The sequence below is a fragment of the Pteropus alecto genome, unplaced genomic scaffold (assembly GCF_000325575.1).
Source record: "Pteropus alecto unplaced genomic scaffold, ASM32557v1 scaffold25, whole genome shotgun sequence".
NCBI classification, from domain to species: Eukaryota; Metazoa; Chordata; class Mammalia; order Chiroptera; family Pteropodidae; genus Pteropus; species Pteropus alecto.
The window spans coordinates 33,187,746-33,199,704 of NW_006441955.1; the positions used below are offsets into that span (position 1 = coordinate 33,187,746).

General features: G+C 35.7%; 1 protein-coding gene across 1 annotated transcript in view; it reads right to left on the bottom strand.

The window, feature by feature from the left end:
* Window positions 1-6,631: 6,631 nt before the first annotated feature.
* GBP5 (guanylate binding protein 5) overlaps window positions 6,632-11,959 on the bottom strand; it is a 9,316-nt gene continuing 3,988 nt past the window's right edge. Inside the window, 6 exon segments of the mRNA XM_025052109.1 lie at window positions 6,632-7,597; window positions 9,050-9,231; window positions 9,503-9,586; window positions 9,589-9,604; window positions 10,362-10,574; window positions 11,348-11,628. Coding sequence (XP_024907877.1) covers window positions 7,487-7,597; window positions 9,050-9,231; window positions 9,503-9,586; window positions 9,589-9,604; window positions 10,362-10,574; window positions 11,348-11,628 — 887 coding nt within the window. The 3' untranslated portion in view covers window positions 6,632-7,486.

Genomic DNA, 11,959 nt, shown 5'->3' on the forward strand with positions numbered 1-11,959 from the left:
ATTTATTGTCTCTTGTTCAGTCGTGCTCAATGTAAACAACTCCACAGCACAAAAAGATGCAATGGGCGCCTAAACAAATTCTAGTGGGTACAGAACACACACACACACACACACACACACACACACACACACACACACACACTGCTCTTCATAAAAGTGTTTAACTGCATTAAAATTAAAAACTTCTTTTCATAAAAACACCATAAAAAGAGTTAACAAAGCAAATCACAGAATGGGAAATGACATTTATAAACCATCTACCCAATAAAAAAGCTTATTAAGAAAAAAAAAATATATATATGTATATATATCTTAGAGTTCAAGACACAGACAATAAATAAAAAGACATCAACGGGCCCTGAACAAAAAAAGGAGATAATAAACCTAACAAAGAAGCACATGAAAAAGTGTTCCACCTGATTCGTATCAGAACAAGGCAAATTAATGTCTCAATGAGATACCATTACACAGCCACTATATTAACGAAAGTTAAAAGTTCTGATGTGCAGAACACTCATATTCTTGTTTAGTAGGCAAATTGCTGCAGAGACTTCGAAATTATGTTAAACCGGATCTAGAAAGACTGAAGATACATCTTCTATGACCTATAAATTCCACTTCTAGGTTTATTACTCAAGGGAATTGTATACATATGTGCATAGGTATTTATGTACAGAAATAGCCTTAATAACATTTCATATAAGATAAACTGAAAATCCAAAGATATATATCAATAATAAAAGAAATAAATTGTTTTTATCATCATATTATATATACAGCTTACACCTACACACAAGAAATAAAATGAATTTTATAAATATCTTATTGAACAAATGAAGCAAGATATCAAAGAATATATGCAATGTATTTATCTTTGTGTAAAGTTTGAAAGCGGGTCAAACTAATTATATTATTTAGGTCCTTGTATGTATATGATAAAATCCTAGAAAAGAATTGTGAAAATTATGATATTGATTGGCTCTAGCAATATTGTCAGAGGTTGTAATATGGACCATTAGGGATACTCAGAGTTAGGAATGCTCAATTTTTGTACCTTGTGGTTATTTAGGTATTTATTTTATAATGACAATTTTATGTTTATATTTTTCTTTTTGTATTTTACATCTTATGCACTCTTCTGTATGTATCATATTTCATAATTTTGAAAAACAAGGAGAAGAGGATGTAATTATCAAAATATTACTTTGAAAAGAAGCAAAAGTTTGTATTCCAACTGATCGACATACGAGGTCAAGAGAGGTTTTCTTTTTCCCTGTCCCTTTCCCTTTTTTCTTCATTTCTATTTTTCCTTAAATTGGAAATATTCAATGTTGAAGAGAGGATTTCTGCTTCTGGAAAGATGAAGTAGAAGCACTTTTCCCTATTCCTCCCACCAAGTACCACTAAAAGCCCTGAATATTGTATGTATAACAAACATTGGAAGACTTAAAGATGAAGAGAAGAAGGCAGAACAGACATGTCCCAGTTTTAATGCTGGAAAAGCTGACAATCGAGAAATATCAATAGGTTCTGAAATGAAAAGCCCAATAAAAGCGCATCTTCTCTAGCCAAAAGACCAGGAAAGAGGCAACCTAGCAAAACGAAGAAAGTTCTGGACAACAAAACCACTTCATTCCATCCAAACAGCCCAGTAAAATCAGCACGCCAACCCCCAGCTTCCCACATAGCAAGGAATGGCCTAGACTTCTGTCCTCTCCATGTTGTAAAGAGGCTCTCCTACCCCCTGCCTGGATGGCATCAGAGAAGATTTACTAGGAAGCTAGACTCTTATTCCCATTGCATGATCATAAGGCACCCTTCTCTCTTCTCACTGGGGTGATGTCAGAGGAGGCCTAGTGGAGAAGAGGTAGGACTTTCAAGGGTAAGGAGCCAGCAAACACTGGGTGTCAGTGGAAGCCATGTGAAAAAAATAGTAAGGGACTCCTGTCCTCCTCAGCCTGGGTGGTATCAACAGCAACCCCGTGGGGAATGCAGACCACTAAAATGAAAATTTAGGAGGACTTCCAATTTGTAGGGTGGATACTTAAAAAACAAATATAACCTCCGGCTAAATACGGTATCGCATATTTATAAATATGAAAAAGACAAAAGGATCTCTTATATCATTCCCTAAGCAGTGCTGATGTTTGTTCTGTTCCTTGTAAGCATAGATTTAGCTGACTGTGCCTTTTCTCCTCTTCTACCAGTTGTTGAGTATATCCATTTAAAGCCACATCACTGATGATGACCACAGGCCCTACCTGCAGGTATTGCCCAGATTCTTGCTATTTCCTTAACTTGCTCTGACCCATTCCTTCAGAACAGATTTACTGTCATGAAAGTGAGGCTAATTGGAAAGAGTATCTTCACTCTTGGTCCCAAGATCCAATCTGTGAAATATAAACAATAGTGAGATAATTCGATCTCTTCTGTTGTCTGTGACATCTGTTTCCAGATGGCGAAAATTGCATGTGAGTAGATTGTTGTAAAGTTGAAAATGCCATTATACATTTCCAAAACTTTTCAGGACTAGTTCATTTTAGGTTAAGGAATTTTTAGATTTTGACTTTGGCATCATGTCCGTCAAAGACTGCTGTCAAAAGCAATTAGTTTGTATTTAGCCTATTTGTCATTATTATAGTTCTAAGGCCCTCAAAACCAGCATTTGTGTTGATAAAATGGAATTAACAAATATAGCATAATCTAAGGGAAAAACCTCATTGGGAAATATACAAGGCTCTGAAATCCCTGGTTCAAGTTCCCCCAAGTGTTCTCGACAAGATTCAAGGTCCTGACATCTATGGAAAAGTCACGCAAAATTCAGAGCACAGCAGCCAGAGCCATTAGCAAGTTATGGTCCCTGCAGCAGGAGATATGACTAACGCATCTGCAGAGCCACCAGGGTAATATATCCACATTTGCAAATCAAAATGGTAAGAAGATAACATCAAAATCAGAAGCTCCTATGAGAATCTAATGCCTAATGATCTGAGAGGGATCTGAGGCCAAGATGTGTAATGGCCTGCTGAAATGTGAAAGGGTTAAAGAATAATTAAAACCTGAAACTGGAAAAAGGAAGTCTATACCTTAGGCCTAGTTTCTGGAACCCCTAACCACATTCTGTTAATCATGAAACTTGTAACAATGAGCTCATACGCTAACTGCCAATTTTAGCCTGTGTAACCCTGCTTGCTTGCGTGGCATGAAAAATAATCAATTGTATATAAGCTGAAAATTACTGTTTGGCCATCGCCCATGGGAACACTGGCTATTGCCCATGGGAACATTGGCAATCGCCCGTAGGAACATAACATTCTAACAACAAGCTTTCTGCTTCTGTACTCCCCGCTTGCACACCTGACCAGTGGATTGACAGGTAGTGAATAGAAGAAAGATGGACCTTTATGTTTAAGACAGAATGAGGAATGGGATTTGGGGCTTAAAAACCTTGTATCTTGGCAATTCGGGGCTGCTCCTTTGCAAGGACAGCGGCCGGCTAATAAACCATCTCCTGGTTAAGAGCACTCAAGTTGGGTCTGGTTATTCTGGTCACAACAGATGCTAGTGCTGGGGAGCAGCTGCAAATACAGATGAAGCTTTGTTCACTAGCCCGCTGTTCACCTCTGGCTGTGCATCCCGGTTCCTAACAGGGATTGGGGACTCTTGGTCTAACTGCTGTCCATGCTCACTCTATAGGTCATCATCTTAATTAGATTTGTTTACCTTTCTAGTGTTTTTTTTAATACTAATGCAAACAATAAAAAAGTGTTTATATACAGACATTTTTAGGCACAAATATAAAATATTTCTAACATAAAGGTAGAAAACCACTCACTGTATACACTGCAACTTGCTTTTTTTAATGTAGCAATAAATCCTGGAGCTCTTTCCACATTATACAGAAGAGCTTCCTTATTCTTTATTCAAATGTTTATTATTTGATGGTTTATCCAGTTACTTATAGACAGATCTGTTGATTGTTTCTCATTTCAATTCTGAATATTGACTCCAGTGAATGACTTTGTATATATTTCACTTCATTTAAGTGTGGAATTATTGGTAGAATAGACATGCAGAAGAATCCGTAATGTGGGTAGAAATAATCAGATTCTCCACTTTCGATGTTGAAACACTTTAGATTTCCCTTAACAACACAAAACTGTGTTCATTCCCTAACTTTGCCAGTAGAATGTACTCTCAAACTTGTGAACTTTTGCCAAAGCTGAAAGACTAGAAATGATTTCTCAGTGTACTTTCAATTGCATTTTTCTTATGATTAAAGCAGAGTAACTTTTCATATGTTTAAACATTATTTTATTTCTTTTCTGTGACTTGCTTGTTTATATTCTTTGTCATCATCCCCTTAAGGTCTCCTTATATATTGGAGAGATTCCTATTTGTGACATTAGCTACAAGTATTTTTCTCAGTTTGGCGTTTTCAAAGAATTTTGGTCTTAGTATTTTTTTGGCCGAAAATAAAGAGTTTAAATTTTTTTTTTTATGTAGTCACATTTAACATTATTTTTATTGATTTATGTCATCTGGTTTGAGTCACATTTAGAAAGGCCCTCCTCTTTATCAGTTTATGAAGAACATACACTTGGTGCCCTCAAATGAATTTTAATAGTTTTTACATTTTGATTTTTTTAAATCAATTTGAGTTTTTTCTACTGTATTACATGAAATCTGGGTTCATCTTGACTTTTTCCAAATGATCATTCATTTGTCTCAATCTAGAAGAAGTTTATTTTTAACCTATATAATTCTCTGCAATCTATTTCTTTGGACTTTCTATTCCATTGATGATCAATTTATTCAAGAATCAATACCGTACTTTCTTCACTTATTTTCTGGAATTTTTCTTTGTCTACTTTTTTGTGTGAATTCTTTTAGACTGTTTTTAAACTATGCTCTCTATTTTAATTGCTGTAGCCTTCAACCTTAAATTTTGGCATATTTTTCACTATGTCCGTTTTCCTAAGTACAACTAGAAAGAGAATATCACAAGATGATTATGAATGTGGGGGGTCTAGTGTCAAAATATCTTCTATGGCATTGTCCTTAAACAATTTATTTAATTCCAAGTCTTAATTTTCTTAACTTCACAATGACGAGAACAACAATAACTTTAGTAATAATAGTAATAAATTATATTAATAATATTGTTAATAATTCATAATTTTTATAAGCAGTGAATATATTATTAAAGTCCTCATAACTGGCACATAATAGACCCTGAATAACTATTAGCTAGTATTAATAACTTGATAATGTTAATTAATATAGAAGTTATATTAGCTATCTATTGCCGCTATAACAAATTAGGACAAACAGTAGCTTAAAACAACTTAAAGTTATTTTACAGTTCTGAAAGTCAGAAATCTCACAGGATTAAAATCAAGGTGTTAGCAGGGCTGCCATCCTTGTGGAAGCTCTAGAGGAGGATCTGTTTCTTTGCCTTTTCATTGCATTTAAAACTTAATTAGTTGACCTCACAAAGGAACACTGTAAAGGTCAAGAACTGTAGTCTAGCTCCTGGTAGCTTCAAGAAACTGTCAATGTTCACCTTAAAGTTTTTTTTGTTTTTTTTTTTGTCATTTTGTACCCAATGACCACCTCATATGAGATTCATATGAGATCAAAATATTTGGGGATGAGTGTGAGCCAGGAATGCTGGTAGGGAAGAATGTGAGCATTGGTTGAAAGATGCACCTCTGTCCATTCTAACAGGAAGGAGAAAGCCCCACTCCCCACCTTTTTTTCCCTGAAAATAGAAGTATTGGACTAGAAATCAAATGCTTTGTAATAAAGTCCAAGCTTGGAAACTTAGATAAAGTGACTTAATTTTGCTTAGTTTCAAGGGTTTTTTTTTTTTAAATCTCTGTAAAAGAGGTAGTAATTAATATTTAATTTGAAGATAGTGTTATTGTTTTCAACTATGACATTTCCTTGGATGTTAAAATGCATTTTATTTTATCTTTTATTATATGGCTTGCAAAGGCAATTATAGACTATTGTTAGGCAAATACTCAGCCATATGTGCTGTGGTATTTGGTACCTTCTGAAGTTCAGTCCAAATCTAGAAATAGAACTGAGTAGCACCAGGCCCTAACTGATATGGGAAGTTTGGCATAATTAAAGTCTATGAAGAACAGAAAAAAGGACATAAGTTAAAATGTATTTGCTTTTCTTCTGTAAATAAGTAAATCACATTTTGAGCAACTTGAAAAGTTTAAACTACTATAGTATAACCAAACTGAGAAATTCCTTATATAAATAAACAATTTAAGGGAACAAAATAGAGCTTTGTGTAATGTTTCTATAATTTTCGAAACTTATTCTACTGGAGATAAAAAAAGAAATGAAACACAAATAAAAATATGTAATAAAATTTATTTTATTTTCAGGCTTAAAATAATTCATAATCTCCTTAGGGAAATTCAGAAGGCTTCCCTAAAGACTTTTAACTATTGGAGAAAATAAAGAGTTATTTTAAAATTTTTAATGGTTATTTATGGTTAAAAATATTTACAAACATATATTCACACAATTCATAGTTTTAAAGAAAAATTAATAGGCTTTCATAAATAATTGCAAAGAATTAAAATTGTTTAACTTTTTAGCACTATAAGTAAGCATAAAATTAAATGAGCCACATTAGATTTTCTGACACATTATCTAGTATTTCTTTTACTATTTATTTATAGACTCTAAAGAATTATAAAGATAAAACACACAGTTATTAAATTCCATATAAATTGCTTAATGATATTAAAATGTCTTATTTAAGTTATGCCCTTGGTAAGGGTAGCAAAAAGGAAAATGTTTTTTTATCCCTTCGGCCTAAGACACACTTTCCATGGTGGTAGTTCCTTCCATCTTCTGGAACACCTCTCTTTCATACATTATTATTCATTTCCAGTTTGGGATCTCTCTAAGCAAACTGTCTGCTGACCATGACCAGGAGTCACAGCCTCCACCCAGGTGGGAACCGTACATTGTCTCCTCTAAGAAGCTAGGTTAGTCGTCTTTCGCATTGGTGAACCCCTCTGATGGCATCCAGCACATGACCACTTGTCAGGAGTGATGCCCACCTGAGTTCAAGACTTTGGTCTCACTTGACTTAGCCCATTGAGAATCACACCCCCTATGTCACTTCTAATCCCCTTCTGAGACAAATATGGAAAACTAGAGAGGTACAAGAGAAAGTTTCCCCTGAGAGAGCCAGCCCAATATCTGTACCAAATAAAAGCAGTGATCAAATGTCCCTTATTACACAACCCACAATCTTTTCAAGGAAGTAATCATCATTTAAACTATTAAAATGTACATTTTACCAATTATAAGCATCATAATTTTATAACAAAAGTTTGATATAATTATTATGCAGTTTATTCAAATGGTAATTGTCCTGAGTTCTCTAGTTTCTTGTTTCATTCTGTCTTCAGTGAAAGTGAACACAAAAAAGAAATTCTGGTGTTTAGCTTTAGAGTAAGATGCATATATTATCTGGTGGGTCTACCCACTGGAGCTGCTGAAGCTCATTCTGAAGCCTTCTTATTTCAGCCTGTATCCTCTTCTGCTGTGCAGCTTCTTCTTAAAGAGTGATAAATAGAACTATAGAGCTTAGCACAAAGTGATGTCCAGATCATTGAGAGGGGCGGGGATAAGCTGAAATCACTGACTTTCCTTACTTATTTTAAGCCATCAGTAACCAAAGACAGTTCCTGAATTGTCTTTTCTATTCACATCCATTTTACTTCTCATTCTTGGTTTCCTACTTGAGTGATTCTTTTCCTATATCTCTTTCTATAGGCATAGAAACATCACCATTTCTCAGTCCCTGAAATATTTGCATCTTAAGAATTACATTCTGAGTTTTCTTCCTCTTTCCTCTTCGAGTGATCTGAGTCACATCTTGACTTCAATTTTTCATTTATACGCAGAATAATGTCAGATCTAGTTCTACGAGGAGAGGTCAATAAGACAACTGATGTCTAGGTGACATCCAAAATCAGGCAAGGAGTCTGAGCCTTAGATCAGGGAATTTGTTTTAGGTCTCCACAGTTATGAGGCAGAAGTAGAAAGAGCAAGATCAAAAACCCCAGGCTGACCCTATTTCCCTTCAGTGTAGGGCTGTAATCCCAAAAATGTCTTGGAACACTGCCTGCAAAATTAGGACTTACAGGTAGGCTGGTCACCCTGGGGGAAGGGGAGGGTGCCCTTTGTCTCATAAGGGTGCTCACATAAGAACTTAATACTAGGTTAGCAGAAATAAAAGCATTGCAAAGCCCACTCACTGCAAAGGCAATTTTGTTAACTTATTAGGTTGTGTGATATTGGCATATAGTTATCTCTTTGGAACCTAACTTTTAAAATCGGAAAAAGGGAGACATAATGGTTCTACCACACAGCGAACAGATCAGATGAGAGAATGATGTAAAGTACTTTATACAGTGCTTGGCAAATAGAAACTACTGCTTATTGAGTGATAATAAAGGACTGGGTGAGATGAGCTCTGCAAGTTAAAGGCCTTCTGAACCAGTGACGATTAAGGCAAGGATAAGGAATAGACACAGTAATATGAAATTAATGTAACAAGGTAATCTATGACTAAAGATAAAGACTGTTTATAGCAACTAATAAAATAATAAAAAAGGCTAATTACTGTGGGTTAGAAATGTCCTTGGATTTTCTTTAACAAATTATAGTGCTAATTCTGCGCTAAGCACCTAAACACAAATATTCTAAACACATTCTAAACACAAATATTGCCTCATTTAATTATTAAAATAACCCCAAAATAGTATTATTACCATCTCCATTTTCCACAAGTGGAAACTAAGACACAAAGGGATGAGTTAACTTGCCTAAACCTTATATTTAGTAATATGTAGAGCTGAGATTCTTACCCAGGCTCTCTGACTCCAGAGTCCTAGCCCTGAGACAGAATATGCTGCCTCTCCCTCTTTGTTATTGCTTCATGCTCTTATCAATACAGAGAGGGGAGGTGTGATTAAAATCCTGAGATGAAATAATAGATGAATACCTGGAGTCGACGATCCAAGTCCCTTTGTTGCTGTGCCAAAAAGTTGGCTCTGTATATCTCCATTTGTCTCACTTGTTCTTGATGGAGTCTCTCCCTCTGCTGCATCATTTGCTCGTTCTGCCTTTGAATCTCCTTCAACCTTTGTGCTTCAGCCTTTGCAGCCTCTGCTTTTATACTTGCTTCTGAGAAGAAAATGACGAACCTCTCTAGAATTAAAGTGCCCCTTCTTTCTGCCTCTTCCTCTTATTTGTTTTTGCTACTTCATCGAGAAAATTCCCTGTGGCCATTTTTCCCTTTCCGCTGACTGTACATGCCCTACTCAGTTAAAGCCTGAGGAGCTAGGAATCATCCTTGCCATTCTTGCTCCAGTCTAATGATCCCAGGTGAACCAAGCCAAATCAATTTAAAATGTGTAGAAATTTCTTTCTTGTACCTATTCTATTTTCTTCTCACCTTCCATCTCCTTTTCCCTCGCTGTGAGAGCCAAGTCTGTCTGTAGAATGGTATTACTCACAGACTCCTTGGACTGTAAAATTTCTGCAGAGTTTCTTCAGCCTAGGAACCCCAAAAACATACAATTATAAGTGGGAAATGGTGATTAGGAATGTTGTAAACCTCTTTACTTCTTTTTCTTCCCAGCATCTTTTTCTCCCTGGAAGTGCTCAGCCAGCACTTAATGGAATGGTCAATCAAGCCTCTTCTGTAACAGGGGTGGGCACAGTCTCTGGGATGGCCAATCAGAGCACCCAAGGCCACTAGATACAAAGGATTTTGGTATAGGTGAGAAAATACTCAACTTGGGTGTTTAAAGAATGATGCTGATGCTGGGGAAAACGTGTTCTCTCCCTTGAGATTGAGGACAAATGATCTAGTTAAGCTTGGGGGTGTTGGTGTCATCTTTGTTGCTATGTGGGGTGAGCTTGCCTGAGAATGAAGGCAATAGTGAGGAAAACGGAACAGAAAATTAAGTGGAGGCTGGAAAGAAAGAAGGGTGGAGGAAATTGATGACATTGTTTAAACTGAACTTAGCTGTAGTTGCAACTAAATTTAAATGTTTCATGTAAGACAATGAATTATTGTTTGTCCTTAATGTTAGTTTCTATTATTGGAATGCTGTCCTATGTAACCAAAAAAAGTCCCTTTGTTGCAATGAATATTGATGGTTGCAATAAAAGTTTGGTGATTATGGTGATAGTTCAATTTACTTTCACAGTCATCATTAGAGTATAAATACTTTCTTCCTATCTTTACTAGATTTTGAAAGAAGGCCTCCCAACAATTTCTTGCAATAAATACATAAAACTAGGGATACCTGTATTCCTTTCCTGGGCTCCTGATAGTACTTTGCCTTCAGCTCTTCTGTTTTTTGAATGAAGAGACGGTGCCCTCCTGGCTTTGAATAAATTCCCCTCTTGACATCTTCTTCTAGAGGACCAAAAATATTCTGAAGTAAAGCGGAGCAATAATCTGATGATACCTCCAAATTCTGTTTACAAAGATCATCCCGTTTTGCTTTTAGTAGGGTCTTCAAAGGAACCAAGAGCGATAGAAAAGGTGTTAGCAACACTCTAGTATTTCTAAAAATTATTCTCAAAAAGAATCTCTGTATTTTTTCTAGAAATTAGAAGACTACAAACAAGACTATATCCTCCCTACCAAACCTAGAAAACTTCCAAGGATGATACACTGTAGAAAAGTAACTTTAGTTTTATATTTGAAATCTATCAAAATCTTTTTCTCTTGCTATTTCTGTTTTAGATGTGATCTTCAGACTACTGACCTCTGGTCTCATGCCCTAATTTAAAATGCAACCTTCTCTTTTATAACCATTCCTGGTTTCAGTATTATTCTGGATCTGGGGTTCCCAATAAGGAGATGAAATAGCATAATTGGCTAGAATGATATGAGTGTATGCTATTAAACCCAGAGACATAATCTTTTAGTAGATCTATTTGGCTATTCTGTATACTTGATTAATATAAAAGAAAAGTTAATAAATACTTTATGAATAAACTTTTTAAAGAATAAAATTTAATTTAAAAAAGTAGTCCATGGATGTAGCATGGTTGTGCATGTGTGAAAGTTTCAGAATCTATAGGACCCAGAGTAGTTACATGTTTTTTACTTGTTTGGTTGATTGTTTGTTTTCAGAATAATGGTGATATCTTAGTCACATAAGTGATAGTCATTATTGTCCAGTCTAGTAAGAATTGCTCCTCTTAAGTCTCCATTTTGCCTTTCTTTGCCTTTTAATGCCCATAAGCCTCATGAACTAGAGTAAAAAAAACAATTAATTACCTTCAATTCCTTCTGGAACCTTTGGTCCACATCCTTAAAAGAATTCTTCGTGAACACTTCAAAGGCCTCTATCTCACTGGCACTGTGCAGATCCAGAAGCTCCAGGAGGGTTTCTACAGGCAGCTGCACCTTCTGGCCCATCTGCTGGTCATAGTGGGCAATGGCTTTTTTGACTGCTGTTAAGTTCTTGGTCTGGGCCAAAGCCAAGACTGAATTCTCCACGCAGGGCAGATCTCCACTGCTGATGACATTGACATAAGTCAGCACTAGGCTCTCTAGATCTTCACAGGGGAAAAAGATGCTTATATTATTTGCAGAGAAAGAAGACATGCCCTAAACTGGGTAATTCTGAGAATGTTAGTTTAACAATGCATTGCCTGAGCTTTTTCAGGATTCTGCATAGTGTTCAAGTAATCTAAATAAGTTTCTTCGGGAAATTGCATGACCAAGAAGCCAGATCTTTCTTTCTTTTGGGGCGAGGGGGAAGTGTTCATGAGGGAAAACTCAAGATCTATGTGATCATCCACATTTCATTTTTTTTCTATTAAGAAATGAGGAAATGGTTATATAAAGTTATGTATATTCATTTGATTAGAATGCTATAGGCCTTTT